This window comes from Ptiloglossa arizonensis, chromosome 5, assembly GCF_051014685.1.
Source record: "Ptiloglossa arizonensis isolate GNS036 chromosome 5, iyPtiAriz1_principal, whole genome shotgun sequence".
Lineage (NCBI taxonomy): Eukaryota > Metazoa > Arthropoda > Insecta > Hymenoptera > Colletidae > Ptiloglossa > Ptiloglossa arizonensis.
The window spans coordinates 28,200,605-28,219,469 of record NC_135052.1 but is presented as its reverse complement, the minus strand read 5'-3'; the positions used below and the strand labels follow the sequence as shown (position 1 = coordinate 28,219,469).

Sequence of the window (18,865 nt, the reverse complement as noted above, 5' to 3'; positions counted from 1 at the left end):
AATAAATCTTACCAATTCATTATCCGTGAGACTGGACAAAGGTTTGGCGCCAGGTGGAAGACCATATGGAGGTTTTCGATCCTCGATCCAGTTCAATGGAGTTCCATCGGCGGAGTATTCTATGTACTGCGGGATTAACATGTAAAATAAATTAAAAACAAAAGCACGGTGACTCGTAAAAAAAAAAAAGGTGACAGGATAATTGAAAAAGGACGATTACGCACATCCTTCCCAACGAACGCGTAAAATTCTGCTTCTTCCTTGATTTTTCGATTCGGTATGTTCTCTTCCTCGCAAGTTTTCGGTTCTTCTTTGATTTTTCGATTCGGTACGTTCTCTTCCTCGCATGTTTTCGGTTCTTCTTTGACGTTCCGTTTCGGTAGATTTTCTTCCTCGTATTCCACCTTTATTTTTTTATCGATATCGAGCCACACGCTGTCCACGTCGCTCTCTTTCTTAACGATCCCCGACAGACTCGTCGAAGTTGGAGAATCCGTTTTCTTTTTCACCGAGCGCTTCTTGTCCGTTTTCCTTTTCGTACTCGGAGAGGTCTCGAGTTCGATCGGTTTCTCCGCGTTCGTTTCTTCTTTGATTCTGAAAAAATGATGGTCGAATTTACCGACCGTAAATACGCTGGACGGTGACCGTCGGTCGGTACAAGTACCGCGAGAAAATAAAATATTTCTAAACTTAAAAAAAAAGAAAACTGTACATCGTCGACACGATGGTCGCGCGACAAGTTCCATTTACACGGTGTGTATTTACGTGTATATATACTCCAACGACGCTTGGAAAGAAACACGTACTTGGAGTTCGAAGGCAAAAGGAGACTAATGTCTATCGATTCCGAGCTCTTCCGGAATAGAGAACGCAGCTCGTTTAAATCGGTGGCAGTGGACCAATCCTTGTCCCGACGAATGCGAGTCACCCGTGGAAATCTGATGCTGATACCATCCGCGGTGTGAACACCGTGATTTGTGAACTCCGCTCCCGTTATTTCCCATACCGGCTGCTTCTAAATTTCGGAACGCGATCGTCGTTAGTCGAGAAACGAGCCGAGAGCGGCGCTGCGATCGGTTACCTTCGGGTCCCTCGCCACGAAGTCGGGAATCATCGGCTTATTCGCTTGCAACCACGACGGCACCTTGGACGGATCCTTGCTTATTTTGATCATGTCGAGCTCGTCCTGGAGCATCGTCAAGGTCGCGTCGTCGTGTCCCGTGTGCACCTGGATCGAATAACCGACTCACGGACCTGTCGCGATTCTACTTCGGGCTCGAAGAACGAGGAAAAACGTACGATCGAGCGATAAAGTTTTTGGTTGCGTTCTAACCTAACGACGAATCCGACCGATCGATCAACGCATCGATTTTTGTCGAATCGACATCTTTGTCTATTGTTACTTTTTTTGTCGCGTCGACCGATCGATTTGTCGTTCGGTTAAAAGGCAGTCTTGTTCTCGCAAAGTGCCAGAAATGCTTACCTTGGTTACCGTTAGCCAAACTTTGTGTTCCTTGTCGTAACAGCCCATTAGGAACACGGACATCATCCCACCTAAAGGCGTAACCTCGGTTCAAGTGCAATTCCAATCGAACGATATGTAGATTACCGATTCCCGACTGCGTCGGTAAACTACGATCCAAGGAGCCAAAAGAATCGTTCTTGTTCGAAAGGAACGCGAACGGTGTTAATTAACTTTTGCTCGATCGGGTAAAATCACCCGATAAAACGCGCGTTTCATCCAAAATCGATTTTTCGAGCTCCCGTATACCTGTACCGACCTTTGTTTCCAGTACCGTACCACGCGCCGAGCACCACGAGGTCCGCGCTATCTGCCATAGCACCACCGAACAAATAGTCCTTCTTTACCTTCAGCCAGTGTCTTTTGCCCGGCTCGTATTCACCCTAAGAACACATTTATTTTCAAATTTCTCTGGATCGACTAGAACTTTATATTAACCACTTCGTTGACGAGTCGTTCAAAGAATCCAACGTTATCGATCGAAGATGGAATAAAAGGTCAACACTACTTGCGGGAAGAATTGCTACCAATTCTATTCCATGCGACGAAACAGTTGGCATCGGATGGTAAAACGTATCGGACACAACACAGGAAGCTTGGTTGAATACCCTCGTAAGTGGCAGTGTTTCGAAACAATTTGTTGATTATTAAAAAATAATACAAAAAAAAATATATATATATATATACGATTCTCTAAAAGCGATCGCGTTTCTCGAGTGACTTACAATTAATATTTTTTTGATATTGTTTGCTATCCTCGTTCTTTTTCGGTAAGGATAAACCTTTTGCCAATTACAGAGCAGTCACCTCTTCACTGTTTCAGTATCAAATTCAACCTTATCGGTAGAGAATGGAACACGAGTACAGCGCTATTGTTCTCTACCTTATCGGTGGGGAATAGAACACGCGTACAGCGCTATTGTTCTCTACCTTATCGGTGGGGAATAGAACACGCGTACAGCGCTATTGTTCTCTACCTTATCGGTGGGGAATGGAACACGCGTACAGCGCTATTGTTCTCTACCTTATCGGTCACGGAAAAATATTTTACCGTCAGATGAAGTTCGTAACGTTTCGAAGCCGCGACAAAGGATGACGCTAGTCCTCGTTGTATTCACTAACATCTATCGATCGAGTCGAACACTATTTTTCGAATCACCGTTTTCGATTGCAGAGTGCGCCACTGAACCGGTAGATCCTGTCACCGAATCGGGGCGGTACACCGATCGAAACGAACACACGAAATTCAAATACAATTTATCCGTAATACCTACGTTGACGTTCTTGAGAACCAATCCTTCGAGGCCCATTTTGAACACCTTGGCGATCATTTCTGCCAAATCTCGGGGATCCTGAAAGCACGGATCTCTTTGATACAATTCGTCTACAGTTTTAACACGTCGACTGTCACGCCAGTTTCCATATTTAAGTCTGTCCGCGACGTTTGTTCGAACCGTGACGCGAAAAAAAAGTTAGAAACATTGAAGAATCCGTCGGTGTACTTGTTTTACGTGGCATTCAACGTGTTAAACGCGGACGATGCGATTGTACGATTCTTTACGTGGACTTCCTGAACCTCCGAGAGCATTATTCTGTTCGGTATCTCGGTCATCCTTTCCTTGAGTATCTTTCTTCGTTCCATCATGGACCTGGAGAGGACGAAAACTGATGAATATTTTCAAGGTCAATCGATTCTCGAGAACTCACGTGTGCAGCAGAACGTCCCCGTTGTAGTAGATGCAGTCGAAAACGAACAGGCAGACATTGGCATCCTTGAACTCGGCTTTCTGGAAAACGCACACAATGAGTCTCGAGGACAGGGTATCCGGAGTGCGAACCATCGACACTAGGTAGCTGGATCCCGACCTTGTGAATGCCCAAAGTGCCAAAGGGCAACGGTTGCCCGGTCTTGGTGTCTATCATGAGGATCTCCGAATCGAGAATCAGATCGTCGCCGTCCGGAAAGGCTCTCGGGATGTAATCCTTGAAAAGATTTACCTGAAACGATCGGGATCTCGAGATACACGATGAACGATTCGAGGATGAAACACGGAATACTTACTTTGTGAGGAACCACCGGTTTCAGAGCCCTGCTGAAGTAACGAAACTCGCTACCGCGTTTGTGCACCTGGACACGCTCACCGTCGTACTTCACCTCGGCCAGCATCCCGTTAGGGCACTTCTTCATCGCCATGTCCACGGACTTGCATGCTTCCGCCTGGTCGATTCGAGAAACGAGTGTACAATAGTTATTCAACCGATGGAACAAACACAATAACGTCTAGGGTAGTGTCACGTGTTGCTGACGAACGATTTGCGATGGGTTTTGGGGCACTGCGTTCGATTTGTTGGAAAACGGTTCGGCAGTTACTTTGTTTATAGGTTTCTAGAGTCAGTCGCGAGCAGAGAGTGGAGAAAGGCACTGTTCATTGTTAGTGGAAAGTTAAATTGTTGTATTACCGGATACGTAAGATCCCTGGGTGTTAAGATAAACCGAGTATTATAATCTGAACTTTTACAAGACGAACGAGTTTCCTCGTCTCGAGAGAACAACGTCCAGACTAGACAGGCGCGTACAGTGAATCGTATTTCGCGAGTCGAAGGTTTGAAATATTATTTTTCATGCATCAATTATTGCAGTGCAAATACAATAATTACAATCTGTACATCTACGTTCTCGAAACGTAACGTCGAGTATTCAACGACACGGAGATCTGGACGGATCGTTGTACGAATTTTAACCCACTGGCGCGTGGGTCTATTCCGACCCACGCCAGCGAAGAAACATTTGAACGTTCGCGTATGTTTAAACACGCGCGTGGTATGTCACGCGTATTTAATTATACTCGTGCAACGTGATCGTACTTTTGTTCCCATTAATTGCAGATAGGAGAATAAATGTCGAGACCGGTCTCGACTTAAATTTTAATTAACTTTAAATTAAGTTTTCGCTCAAATTTCTTTCGAGCGAGTAACATCAATTCTCGCTCCGAGAATTAGTCGCGGTGTAATTGTACTAAAAATTTTTCTAAAAATAGTACAAATTGAAGTATATCGATACGAGCGTATTTAAATGTACACGAATCCATAATACAGAGATATTGTGTGCTAAAAATTCCACGGATTATCGTACGAAGAAACAAGGTACTTTTAACGAGGATTCGAAACTGTAACTTTTGAAAAGGACTCTCGCGGTGGACGGTGGCTCCGTCTAACGTTAGAGAAGGGAGAAAGAGAAAGGGAAGGAGAGGGGGTAGCGCGAATCAGCGCGAAGCGAGCGACTGACCCTTCGCGCGGTGGACGGTGGCTCCGTCTACCGTTAGAGGAGGGAGAAAGAGAAGGGGAAGGAGAGGGGGTAGCGCGAATCAACGCGAAGCGAGCCAGTGACCCCTCGCGCGGCACGAATCGGTGTCATTGGTCGTTTTCTTCGCCGGTGGATCAACAAGTGACTCGCGAGGAGCGTTACCGAGTATGAAATCACCGTCATCGAACTTACCAGCATGGGTAAAACCGGTGTCATCACGGAGAGGGCCACTCTGTTGCCAGAAGCGGATCCCGAGGAGGAGGAGGACCGTTTCTCGATTTTCCCGGGATTCGTGGAACTTTTCAAACAGCGCTCGATCACGCTGTTCAGGTCTCTCGAGGTTTGGAAAGCTGCGTAAGCGTCCACGTGCACCGCTCCTAAACTACAGACGCATGGAGCGGGTAAACAGGACGTTCGTTGTTTTTATCGGGTGTATTCAAAACGACGAAATAAACCGAAACGAGAAAAATTGTAATTGTTATTATCTTCACGATAAAGAGTTCTCTTTGCAAAAAAGTACGTCGAATATTGCGGAAAATTAGGGATGGGAAATTTTCGAGGTAACACGAACCAAAATGAAACGAATTTACGTATCTAAAAAAAAAAAATAATACAAACGTAAAAAACAATAAAATACAAACTTTTTGTTTATATTATCGCCCACAACGAGTATACATTTGTTAAAGTTGAAAAAAAATTGAAAGAATAAAAGAAAATAATTTTTTTTCTTTTCAAATTGTTTGAAAATTTACTCGTAACCTCGATGTATCGCTAAATTATAGGGAAATACGCGTACGTGGGTCCACGCCGGTATTGTTTACGTTAATTTGCACAAACGCCACGAATCACTGAAAAACTGTACGATAGTTTCGGAATTTGTTTCGTTCGTTTCGTGACACCGGGTAGATTGAAAACTCACATGTGTTTCGGGCCAGCGTTTATCCTCAGATCGCCCATAATCAAACGAACGATCATCTTTAAATCGTCCGCGGTGCACCTGAAAAATCAAACGACTCGAGAAAATTTCCTCGCAACGCGTACAGAGAAAATGGAGATTCGACGATTAATTCGATGCTTTTACCTCGAAACGATCGACCGGAAGTGTCGAGTCTGGTCCTCTTCTTTGGTCAAGAACGACAGCTTCTCCAAGAACTCGTCCACCTTGGAAAAAAACAGGGTTTGGGCACTGGTCGGGCTCGATTCGCGAAACAAGAAAAGTAACGAGAGTGCCAAGTTTTCGTTTCGCGAAACTTCGCTCGAGTAATTTGTTTCCCTGTGCGATAAATTTATCATCGGGTGTGGCATACTTTGTGTTCTTGCGTTCGTCCGAACGACTCGTTTGTATTCGTAAGCTTTGATACGTTTATACAAGAAGGAGCTTTCGAAACAGAAATGGTTTCCTTTCGCGAGAAACACCGTGGCAGAAATTTTTCTTTCAGATCGCTTCAAGTGCTTCTTCCTCGCGGAATACTAAAAAATAATCTATGGAAACACCCGATACTCTCCGCGCTCGTACAACTCGTTACGCGTTACAAGAAACTAATTTCTAGATGGTGTATCGGACCAAGTGTGGACGCGTAACTTTGTATATATATTCTCACGGTCGTTGTACTCGTTCGATCGTTTGTTTCCTCTCGATCGATGTCTCCTCCGTCGCGGGAACGAATCCCGATTGTAACGAGAAACTACGTGAACCGTTCCTTGTATCTTTCTCACCGTCGAAGGTTCGAATGGTTGCCCGGTTCGGTGTGGACCGCGACGATCGCGAACACATCAAAGTATTCGAATACACCAAAGTATTCGAATACATTAAAGTATTCGAATACACCAAAGTATTCGAACACATCGAAGTATTCAAATACCTGAAAGTATTCGAACACATCAAAGTATTCAAATACCTGAGAGTATTCGAACACATCGAAGTATTCAAATACCTGAAAGTATTCGAATTGTACTCTCGAAACGGTCGAACATCGAAGAGTTCGATCGCCAACCTCGAATCAAAGTTTTCAAAAAGCGATCAATGCGCGAAGACAGTGTTCGAATACACCAAAGTATTCGAACACATCGAAGTATTCAAATACCTGAAAGTATTCGAATTGTACTCTCGAAACGGTCGAACATCGAAGGGTTCGATCGCCAAACCTCGAATCGAAGTTTTCAAAAAGCGATAAATGCGCGAAGAAAGTATTCGAATACACCAAAGTATTCGAACACATCGAAGTATTCAAATACCTGAAAGTGTTCGAATTGTACTCTCGAAACGGTCGAACATCGAAGGGTTCGATCGCCAAACCTCGAATCAAAGTTTTCAAAAAGCGATAAATGCGCGAAGAAAGTATTCGAATACACCAAAGTATTCGAACACATCGAAGTATTCAAATACCTGAAAGTGTTCGAATTGTACTCTCGAAACGGTCGAACATCGAAGGGTTCGATCGCCAAACCTCGAATCAAAGTTTTCAAAAAGCGATAAATGCGCGAAGAAAGTATTCGAATACACCAAAGTATTCGAACACATCGAAGTATTCAAATACCTGAAAGTGTTCGAATTGTACTCTCGAAACTATCGAACATCGAAGCGTTTCTTTTCTTTTCTTTTCTTTTTTCTTTCTTCTTTTTTCAGCACTTTCGTAACGAAACCTCGTTCTCTTGTTTATTTTTCTTGTTTTTTTCTTTTCTTCTTTTTTTTCTCTTTTCTTATTTTTCTTTTCTTTTCTTCTTTTTTTCTCTTTTCTTATTTTTCTTCTTTTTTTTTCTCTTTTCTTATTTTTCTTTTCTTTTCTTCTTTTTTTTTCTCTTTTCTTCTTTTTCTTTTCTTTTCTTCTTTTTTTTTCTCTTTTCTTCTTTTTCTTTTCTTTTCTTCTTTTTTTTCTCTATTCTTTTCTTTTCTTCTTTTCTCTTTTCTTTTCTTCTTTTTTCAATTTTTTCTTTTTCTCCTTCTTCTTTTTCTTCTTTCTTTTCTCTTTTTGTCCTCTTTTTTCCTTTTTCCAGCACTTTCGTAACGAACGACTCGAAGCTCGTAGGATAATCCTAGTTTCGCATTGGAGATGAAAGCGCGCGCGGGCTCTCGACTTGTTAATGGGCGTTGGATCGCTCGTGAGGGCGAAAGAAAACCGCCCGGAGACAAATTACGCGGATAGACGCCCGCGCGAGCGAGCGAGTGAACGAACGAACGAGCGAACGAACGAACGAACGAGTTTCGTTACGCGCTCGTTCCTTTAGCAGTGTCATTTGTTTCGGGGCATAATTGCCGCGATAACGCTCGATCCCCCTTTATCCGCCGTTGGGAATTTATGAATTTCATCCAGCTGGATTAATATCACCTCTTAGCGCGGGATCGTTACGAGTCTCTCGTTTCTTTCTCGCGTGGAATTATTGTACGCTATTATTCGACTAAACAGGAGGGAGTTCGATCGAGCACGCGGCTCCTTTCTTCATCAAGCTCGACACCTTCGACCTCTTCCACCTTATCCTTCGAAATCGTCTCGAACGTCGATAGAAACGTTCGAGAAATTGCCACGGTGTTCCAAAGATATCCAGAACGATTGTTTATCGTTTTTTTCTTCACGTTTCGTAAAATATTCCTACACTGTTCTCGCGGGGTCGTTTCAATTTTACGTCGACTTAGAAACTTAATCCATAAGATTCGGGGAAGAGTATATTTTTCTTCGTTTCGTTTTACGAAATGTAAATCTTCGATACGAAAGATCGATATCCGAAATCGATACACAATTGGACGAAAATATTTTTGTAGGGTATTTTTGTAGGCAAGTCGATAGATGAACAATTGCTCGTTGGATCGAAGTAGACGTATGTACGTTTCTGTACATTTCTGGTTTTTATTATTTCGAGGAGGTTATTGTTTGTTACTCGTAGGGCTATCGTAGCTAAATTAGACACCAATTTGCAACATTTATGGAACCATTCTCGATCAAAGACACAACGAAACGATCAAACCTCGTTCGAGGCAACGAGATTTCTTACACATCAGAATTTGGGACTTAAGTGACTCATGGTCGTCTGTTTTGGGGTACGGAGAGAGAGTAGGCTCTTTGAGTGGTGTCCCCAGACCTAATCGAGCCTTTCTGTAAAATTCGCAGGAACGTACCAGCTCGTGAACGAAGCGACAACAGTATCGTAATTTAAATATCGTCAAGTCGTGTTCTTTGAATCACCCTGTGGATAAACGACGTTCGAAGTACGTTCTTGAACTTAAAAAACGTTCGAAATAGACGTTGGCGTAATCCGGTTAAGAAGACGGGATTTTAAAGTCGCGGTGTCTTCGCCTGATCGTTCGCCTATCTCGACACGAGGGCGTCTCACCCTTACTACGGGATACGATAAATTTTCCAGTGTCGCGGAATTTCAAAATATTCGATTTTTTAAAGGACAAACGAATTCTCGAAAGAGTTTCAAAAGAAACGAATTCTCGAAAGAGTTTCAAAAGAAACGAATTCTCGAAAGAGTTTCAAAAGAAACGAATTCTCGAAAAAGTTTCAAAAGAAACGAATTCTCGAAAGAATTTCAAAAGAAACGAATTCTCGAAAGAGTTTCAAAAGAAACGAATTCTCGAAAGAATTTCAAAAGAAACGAATTCTCGAAAGAGTTTCAAAAGAAACGAATTCTCGAAAAAGTTTCAAAAGAAACGAATTCTCGAAAGAGTCTCAAAAGACAAACGAATTCTCGAAATTCGTGACATGGATTTTGAAAATTCACAGATCTTGAGCTATAGTGATAAATTCGATCGCGATTAGCCGCGAATCTCGAGTATTTTAAATCTTATGGTCGATCGCAGAATTTGTAGCATATTTGGTGTTTTTATTGAAAATTTTAAACTCGTTTAAAATACGATTGAAATTAAGATTATTGGAGTCTGAATACATTTGAAACACATCTTAAACAAGTTTCAAATTTTAATGTCCGATTCTCCTGTTCTGGATTTATTTTTATACTAACTGAATTTATCCTACCTGGGAGTACTCCTCTACAGAGTAACAATCGTAGATTTGTAGCAGACGATAATAGTTGTATAGTACTCGACTTTTCCACATCGTTACTTTCGTTTAGGAATCTTGTTTATAATTTATGCTAATATAATATTAATATATAGTATGTACTCTTTTTCTTTGCACACTAATGGGTATTCATACCCTCCGTTTATAAATAAATAAATAAATAAATAAGTAAGTAAGTAAGTAAGTAAGTAAGTAAGTAAGTAAGTAAATAAGTGAGTAAGTAAATAAATAAATAATAAATAAATAAATAGGTAAGTAAATCAATCAATCAATCAATCAATCAATAAATAAGTAAGTGATTAAGTAAATAAATTAATCAATCAATCAATCAATAAATAAATAAACAAGTAAGTGAGTAAGTAAATCAATCAATCAATCGATAAAAAAATAAATAAATACGAAAATCGATTCGGAGCGTAACGTTCACTTACCTCTTGAATGGTGAGCAGGGATTTGCGAGCGGGTTCCACGACAGAGGATTTCTCGTAAAACACGCGTATCGTCTCGGCCACGTCCCCTTGCTCCAGGTGCTCCAACATCTCGTCCTCGTCTTGAAGGAACACGCGAGAGAACAGCTTCACCAACTGCTTCTTGCGCAAGTTGTACACCCTCTGCACCACTCCAGGAAGCAACAGTCTACACCAGAGCTTTGTGTCGCTCTTGAAGCCACCTGCGAACACGTTTATGCGATTAAACTTGTCGAACGGTACTGTTCAATGTGGTACTGTTCAGTGAGTTTTGTCGTTCGAGCAACCTAATACTATACTGTTCAATGTGGTACTGTTCAATGTGGTACTGTTCAATGTGGTACTGTTCAATGTGGTACTGTTCAATGTGGTACTGTTCAATGTGGTACTGTTCAATGTGGTACTGTTCAGTGAGTTTTGTCGTTCGAGCAACCCTAGCACCATACTGTTCAATTTTATCGAACGACGAACTTATCGAACAACCTAGTATTGAAGTACAACCTTGATAAAATATCGTGACAGCGGTAGAAACGGTTTGGAACTTAAAACGCGAAAATTGAATCGAAAAATATTTTACGCCGTTCTAGACATAGTAAGTTTACGTCCGTTTAGTGTACCGTATGTAAATACATTTGTACGAAGTTGAGATACCGATTTGCGTGTCGCCATCTTGCGTTCCTTTTTACAACTACTTCGGTCGTGAATATATACGTTTATATAAAACGAACAGGCCCGAACAAAGGAAGGACCTGGGAACAAGGTGAACAAAAAAAGTATAATAATTGATATTAATAATTGTAATTTAGAATCTATTGAATAAAACGTTGGTAAATAAAAGAGAGATTTCTCTAAAGTGGAATGCTTTCGAGTTTCGAGCAAAGATAACGATATACTCCAAATTGTTCGATATACTCGAATTGTTTATCGTTGGTGGGAACGCAACAACGATGCAAAGAGTGGCAGATGTGACGAATGGCATATGTTGGTTCCAAGGATTGTCTTCGGATCGGTGCAAAGATCCTCCATTGTGCGATCAAAGGTTTGGTTATTTTAAATCGTTGGTTTTTCCGATCGCTGTGAGTATTTCTTTATCCAAATCTTTGTATTATTCGCGTCTACGCGAGATCTCTGCAATTAGAATAAAGTGTACATTAGGATGTTCGCAAGAGTCGTTGGAGTCGTTGGCGTACCCAGAGGCCCTGCGAACGAAACCGAGAGTGCATCAAACTGCACTCGATATTCGCGATCAGTGAACCAGTTATCGGCACGTAACTTTCCGCTCTCGAGTTGCTGCTTTCCGTTCGTCGTTTCCTTTTTCCATTTGGGACGATCTCGCGAACGGTTCTTCTCGAACTGAGACCGCCGATATGGAACGTTCCTGGTCGATGGTATCGAGTTTCGAGAGCTATCGAAACTCGATTGGTATCGAGTTCGACCGACGATCAACGTATTTCGATCGAATCGAACGCACGTATCTTTGAAATTGAACGGGGAAAGTTGTCCATTTCGATAATTTACCAGGAACGTTGTGGTCAAAGACACCGTTAATGATCGAGTAATTGTAAAAAGAAGTTCGAAACGTTGCAAAGGTTCGAATCGTGACAGTTGGATCATCGATACGCGCGAATGTTTCGATGTTTCTGTGCGAGCGTGGGTCAAATTGGACCCACGCGCCGGTAGGTTAAAGTATACGATACGTCGATCGTCGATCTTAACCTCGCTCGATGATTCTTTTTATTAGACGTTCGAATTTACGTCGAGCGAAAATTAGATTATTTAATCGAAGAAAAAAGTACCTCGAGACGAACGAATATTTTTAATTTTACGTAACGTTTTCGAGTACACGATACGAACCGATCGAACGAAGTAATCGAATTCTTCCAACGAATCGTTATCGTCGCTACTCTCGTAAACAAATGTATCCGAAAATTTTATAACAACGAACGCAACCTTTCCGTTGGAAACGTGCCAGATTGGGGATTCTACAGGTGGGAGGGGAGGGGGTAATTTGTCGTTTTGTTGAATTCGAATTATTCCATCCACTCGAGGAGAGTCAATTTTTCGAACGCAAAATGGAGCACGAAATCGATCTTCCTTGAATTTTCATACACGCCGAAGAGTCGTTACTTTACGAATTAAAAAAAAATCTAAACACGATGATGGTATTTTTTCCCGAATTTTACGAATCACGAGTGCAATTGAAAATTTGCAAAATAAAAATTCGTTTATCGCTATCGCCTCGTTACGAACCACAACAACGAATGAAAGCGAAACGAAGAGTCTTGTAACTCTTCGACGAATTCGAAACTAACGAAATGAAAGTTTCGCGAAGCGTTCGTATTTCAGGAAACTTCTCAACATCGTGGAAACGACTTCGGTGAAAAATAAACGTATACGGTACAGCGTTTTTTTTTCTCGTTGAAAGTGGCTCTGTAAATTGAAGAGAGATCGAAATTCCATCGAAAAGCAGCGCGGAACGCGAGGAGAATGAATGACACGGGTTCGGGCAACAGGTTGTCTCGTACGCGGGGTAATCTCGATCCGGAAACGTCCGACGAGTCACGATTCCAGTGGCGCGGCAACGAGGGGACTGACCTTGCTGGCGTGCACGTCGATTCTCGCTTACGTTCTCGATTGCTAGCCTCGCGTGCGAGCGAGACGGAGCAACGACACGCGGGACTCGCGTTACGCGCACACGTCCATTCACTCCCGTGGAAATTCACGCGCGTAAGCGGGAGAATACTCCTCGGGAACAAATATCGATGGAAATATGGTAATGCGAAGTGTTACACTCGTGGGTAATTGTCTATTAAGAAAAATATAAGTGTACACAGTACGAAATATTATCTCGTCGATGATCTTCGATTAAAAAGATATATAGTACGAAATATTATAGTTATAGTAGAATATTAGTTTATATTTTTGAGTAGAATATTTACTATTATCGATAAGTATAATATTTACCATTATCGATAAGTATAATATTATACCATTATCCATAAGTATAATATTTACCATTATCGATAAGTATAATATTATACCATTATCCATAAGTATAATATTCACCATTATCGATTACAATATTATACCATTATCCATAAGTATAATATTCACCATTATCGATAAGTACAATATTATACCATTATCCATAAGTATAATATTCACCATTATCGATAAGTACAATATTATACCATTATCGATAAATATAATATTTCACACTATATTTTTTAACAGACGATCATCGACAAGTGTAATAATTCACATTTTATACATACATATATTACACCTGTCGATAATCGTAAATTGAAAAAAAATTGTACACCACGAAATATCGTATTCATCGGTTTCCAAATTTCGCTGACCAAGAGAACGTAACTTCTCAAGTTTGTAACTTCTTCTCAAGTAACTTCTCAAGTTTGTAACTTCTTCTCAAGTAACTTCTCAAACACAGTTTGTGTGTGTTTTTTTTCCAGTTTGGCTATTGTCACTCGTTGAACGCGATTTCGTTGGATCGAGTACGCTCGGAGATGACCGTCGCACGGTGAACGAGTCATTATCGGTATTTGCTCCGAACGAATTTCGGTGGGCAAAATATTACGCTCGCGCGAACGTTATCGTGCGCGAGTCTCTCTCGTACCGCTCTGATGCGTCTCTACCCAACCACCGTGTTTCTTCGTCGACCAATTTACATTCGGTAAACACGTTTCTACGCGTTCGAGAGTTTCGCGATAACACGGAACGAGACTACCGCCTCCGGGTTTCGTCGACTCCCGGTTCCAGGAAAACTTTCTCGAATTTACGACGAGAGATCGATGTAAAAAAAGAAAGAAACAGAATTTTCAATCGTTGGTTCGCAAAATCAGAGGTCCACGACGACCGAAGTAGCTTGGTAATAAAAGTTTCGGACAAGGTGTCCGTAAAGAGGTCCAGTACTATCGCCATCGTTTATTAACAATCGGTGGAAAGGGATTCACTTGTTTCGTTATTTATTTACGGATGTAACGAACACTTTGGTAGGCAAAAATATAAAAAAATTAAAGAAACCGATCGTAGAATGTGTATACGATGCGGTCAAGAATAGAATCTCTCCATATCGCTATTTACGAGTATATTACCTGAATTAACAGTATACAATATTGTAGAAAAAATAAAGAAACCGATCGTAGAATGTGTATAAAATGTCCAGAAAGCTAGAAAATCTCTCTACATACTATTTACGAGTGTATTACCAAAATTAAAAGTATATTGTATTGCGCGTAAGGAAAGTAAGGAAAAAATGGTAAGAAGGTTGTAGGTTGGCTGCATCGAGTACTCGGGACGTTGCGTAACGTCCCGATCGAATTTCAGCGGGCCAGAATCCAGCAGAAATGAATTACAGCTCGGTAGCGAGCGGCGGGACCGTGACCTCTGTCCTACCCCCACGCGGTCCCCGGTCGCCGAAACCGAGCGGTTAATAAAAATACGATGTTATCGTAGTGTTTACGTTGTCGCGTTCGCGGCGAGTTATGCACCTTCGTCGCGTAACAGTCTTATCGGCGATTCACCGCGGCGGTCGACGAGCTCTTATCGCGAGCGATTTCATCGAACCGTCTCGCTGATTGGCCGCCGAGTGGCACACACCTCTTTGGTAGCGAGTCGAGGCTATCGCGAGGGCCGACCGGCCGCGCATGCGCGATCTCCTCGTACCTCCGGCGCGCACTCTTTTACCCATCGGGCAGGTGCGCTCGACCTAACCTCTTGCGACACTATTGCCGGAACTGCACGATTGAATCAACCGTTTCCATTACGGTGCTTTCGAGAAGCTTTTCTGACAACGTTCAAGTGTTCTTCCGGCAACGTACTACGGTATAGAACATTGCTAGGAAGATTTACTATAATGTAGAACGTTTTGTATCATGGTACGTTGAAGAATCTTTCAACCAATGTTGCATGTTTTAGTACATCCATTTAGCAATGTTCTATGTTATAGTACATCACTCTAGCAAGGTTCTATATTATAGTACATCACTCTAGCAATGTTCTATGTTATAATACATCCTTCTAGCAATGTTCTATGTTATAGTACATCCTTCTAGCAATGTTCTATGTTACAGTAGTACATCACTCTAGCAATGTTCTATATTATAGTACATCACTCTAGCAATGTTCTATGTTATAATACATCCTTCTAGCAATGTTCTATGTTATAGTACATCCTTCTAGCAATGTTCTATGTTATAGTACATCCTTCTAGCAATGTTCTATGTTATAGTACATCCTTCTAGCAATGTTCTATGTTATAGTACATCTTTCTAGCAATGTTCTACATTATAGAGCGAGCGAAACGAATCGAAAAGTTTGCGAAGCTAGTCGAGTAGAAGGAACTATCGAGGAAGAAGTCCGTACGATCTCGTTAGATCTCGCGTTTTCGCTCGCTGGATAAACTCCGGTACTTTCTCGACAACTGAAACTCCTGCCTCTTGAGCGTCGTCGGGTCCAAATGGACCTGCTTACAAGGCGTGTACAACGAATCTTTTGCATACCCTGGAATTTGTTCGCTTTTCGTTCGAAACGTATCCGGAACAGCTTCGAGCAATGTAAGTAATATTATATTTTAATTCTATTTCGCGATATATGATGATGACGAAGACAATGAAAATGATGATGATGATGATGATGATGATGTTGAGAACAACGGTTCTCAGAGACGATTATCGTTCCGTTGATTCGACGAGAAGGTCGAAAGTTTGCTTTAGACGAACTCCAAAGAAGCTACGCGCCTCGACGCTGCGTACTCGCGTTACTCGCGTGAATTCGAGACGAGGGTGCGCGAGGTAATTGCATCGAACGCGCTATTATTGACCAAACATCTGCCGTGAACGATGATTCTGGTAATCGCGCGTTGTAAGAAAGAAAAAAGAAAAAATGATAAAACGATAACGATCGTCTTGTCGAGGTCCTCCTCGACGAATACGTAATCGTAATATGAATCGAGAAACGAGGGAGGAATAGTAGAGAGGAACGCACCGCGTTGGAATTTCCAAGTCCCTCTGTGGTTCGATCGCCTAAACGCAAAACGAGAAGCAACAACGTTAAGAAGACGCGATCCGTGAACACGAAACGTTTATCGACAGGCTTTTACGGTCGTAAATCGCGAGCTGGGGTCTTTTAGATTACGTCATTAGTGCGGTAAATCGAGCAATGTCGTAAAACGTTAATTAATTGTATCGTCGTCGTTCTCGCGTTCGCGTTTCTGCGCAAAATCCAACTCGATGAATTATTCGCGAGATTCGTTGCTCGAACGCGTCTACGACACATCAATGGGAGGTACGAAGAAGAAAAAGAACTGCTCGGAGAAAATATCCGAGAAGAACCGTTCGGTGAATTAATTTCGTTTCCGTTTTATCGGAAGGGGGACACGCTGTAGATTATTGAAAAAAATTGTCGCAATTGTACGCGAGCAAACATGGCCGTCGAATTAATTCCCGCGCATGCGCGCCCTGCGAGAGTTACTCCACTGTCCGCGGTGGACTCGAGTTTTCCCAAGGATGCGAAAACGGACGAAATGTTATCCAATGTACGATTTATCCGATGGTTGACGACACAGAGGGATACCGAACACCCTAGAGAGTAAATAAGATTTACTCGAGCACCCTAGAGACACAGAGGCCTGCATCGTAGCTGCGTAGACCGAGCAGCTGTCGAAGGGGACATGAACGCGGAAAAAAAAGGTCCTTGTAACGAACGTGACCTCGGAATACAATGCACAGTAGGGAATTTTCTTCCAACGATATCTCGGAAACGATTGAACACTCCAAGTTACAATATTTTACTCGGGATGTAGTCCCTCCCCCTACCCCAGATTCGTTTCCGTGTACACGTGTACTGGGATGATTCGAAACGGAACAGGGGTATCGAAACATTTGAAATCGTACGATGTAAATTGGGCACCGATTTCAAAAGCTTTCGTTCGAGGTCGGTCGAAATTATCCAAAGAGGTCGACACAAAGGTAATATTATAAAAGCGTCGATGGCGCGACGGTTACCCAAACGAGTAACCACCGTTAAATACCTCGTGGGCGAACATCCAGCTTACGTGGACATAGCTCGAGAGTCTTTGAATCGAGCAGAGATAAAGCTCGGTCCGTGGATCGAAAAAATACGAGCGAAGCTCGCGAGTCGAGCGGTTCGATCCTCGATCGATTGCGGGTGGATTCGAGATGGGAGAGGAGGATTTACTACGCGGTGGAAAATTAAAGGCGTATCCGTGGTCTCTGGTGGAAAGTCTCATTGAAGAGGCGTGGAGGCGAGGAGACGAGGAGGAGAACCGTCGTTATCGCACGCTCCGCGGAACCACACTTTGTACGCGGTGGTGGCATCGGCGTGGTGACCTCTCTCTATCGTTGGAGCGTTTCCTTCGTCGGATCGATGGTTAATTACCCGCGACTCCTCGGTTAATCTACGTATGATGAAGTCACCTCCGCTTTTACGAGCGCGGGTTCGAATCGGTCGCGGTCCGGTGTTTACTCGGCGCGCGACGCGACGAGACGAGACGAGGCGAGTTGGAATCGTCCCGAGAGAGAGAGAGAGAGGGAGTGAGGGGGACGGTGGGTGGAAGGGTGGGGGAAGTGAAATTCAATTGGACGGCGAGCGGAGCGAGTGCACGGATCGCCGTTTTTTCGTCCAGCGAGATTCGAGCGTATCTCGCGCGCGTTTATCGGTGTTACTCCCCGCTTGTTGGTACAGAAGCGCGGGAACGCAGAGGGAGATTCTGCTTTTCGGTGGAGCGCGTGCGAGAGGTCAAGTCGAGTGCTCTTTTCGCGAGTGTACGACGCGCGAACTCGATTCGGGCACCGTTTGTTCGGTCATCGTTTACACAGCGATCGCGAAACGTATCGATCTACGGACGAGGACGAACGATCGGGGACCGTACACGGATTCGAACGGTCGTCGTGCTTGTGGAAAGTTTCGGATTTTTACAACGAATTACAGACTTTCGAGATTTCAAGGGGGGGTCTCTAGGTGGTCCCGAAATCGAAAGATTCGCGGGACTTTCGAGAGTTCGAAGAATTTTAAGACTTTTAAGACTTTCAAAACTTTAAGGACTTTCGAGACTTTCAAAATTTCCAAAATGTCTATGATTTTCAAAATTTCCAAAACTTTAGACATACAAGACTTTCAAGACTTTCAAGACTTTCAAGACTTTCAAAACTCTTAGGACTTTCGAGACTTTCGAATCTTTCGAGATTTCCAAGACTATGAAGACACCCAAGACTCAAGATATTCAAGTATTTCAAGACTTTCAAGACTTTCAAGACTTTCAAGACTTTCAAGACTTTCAAGACTTTCAAGACTTTCAAGACTTTCAAGACTTTCAAGACTTTCAAGACTTTCAAGACTTTCAAGACTTTCAAGACTTTCAAGACTTTCAAGACTTTCAAGACTTTCAAGACTTTCAAGACTTTCAAAACTTTCAAGGCTCTAAGGATTTTCGAGACTTTCGAATCTTTCGAGATTTCCAAGACTATGAAGACACCCAAGACTCAAGATATTGAAGTATTTCAAGACTTTCAAG

The 18,865-nt window shown here is 42.5% G+C and overlaps 1 protein-coding gene across 3 annotated transcripts in view; it reads right to left on the bottom strand.

Moving 5' to 3' along the window:
* Window positions 1–18,865, bottom strand: part of Dnalig3 (DNA ligase 3) — a 78,123-nt gene that overhangs the window by 4,925 nt on the left and 54,333 nt on the right. For all 3 annotated transcript variants that reach the window (XM_076311960.1, XM_076311961.1, XM_076311962.1), the window contains 15 exons: window positions 10,276–10,514; window positions 5,908–5,987; window positions 5,746–5,823; window positions 5,019–5,208; window positions 3,585–3,740; window positions 3,389–3,520; window positions 3,230–3,309; window positions 3,084–3,171; window positions 2,797–2,874; window positions 1,782–1,905; window positions 1,484–1,554; window positions 1,082–1,228; window positions 807–1,015; window positions 225–594; window positions 13–126 (listed from right to left, as the gene is read on the bottom strand). In XM_076311960.1, coding sequence (XP_076168075.1) covers window positions 13–126; window positions 225–594; window positions 807–1,015; window positions 1,082–1,228; window positions 1,484–1,554; window positions 1,782–1,905; window positions 2,797–2,874; window positions 3,084–3,171; window positions 3,230–3,309; window positions 3,389–3,520; window positions 3,585–3,740; window positions 5,019–5,208; window positions 5,746–5,823; window positions 5,908–5,987; window positions 10,276–10,514 — 2,156 coding nt within the window. The remainder of the gene's footprint in view (window positions 1–12; window positions 127–224; window positions 595–806; window positions 1,016–1,081; window positions 1,229–1,483; window positions 1,555–1,781; window positions 1,906–2,796; window positions 2,875–3,083; window positions 3,172–3,229; window positions 3,310–3,388; window positions 3,521–3,584; window positions 3,741–5,018; window positions 5,209–5,745; window positions 5,824–5,907; window positions 5,988–10,275; window positions 10,515–18,865) is intronic.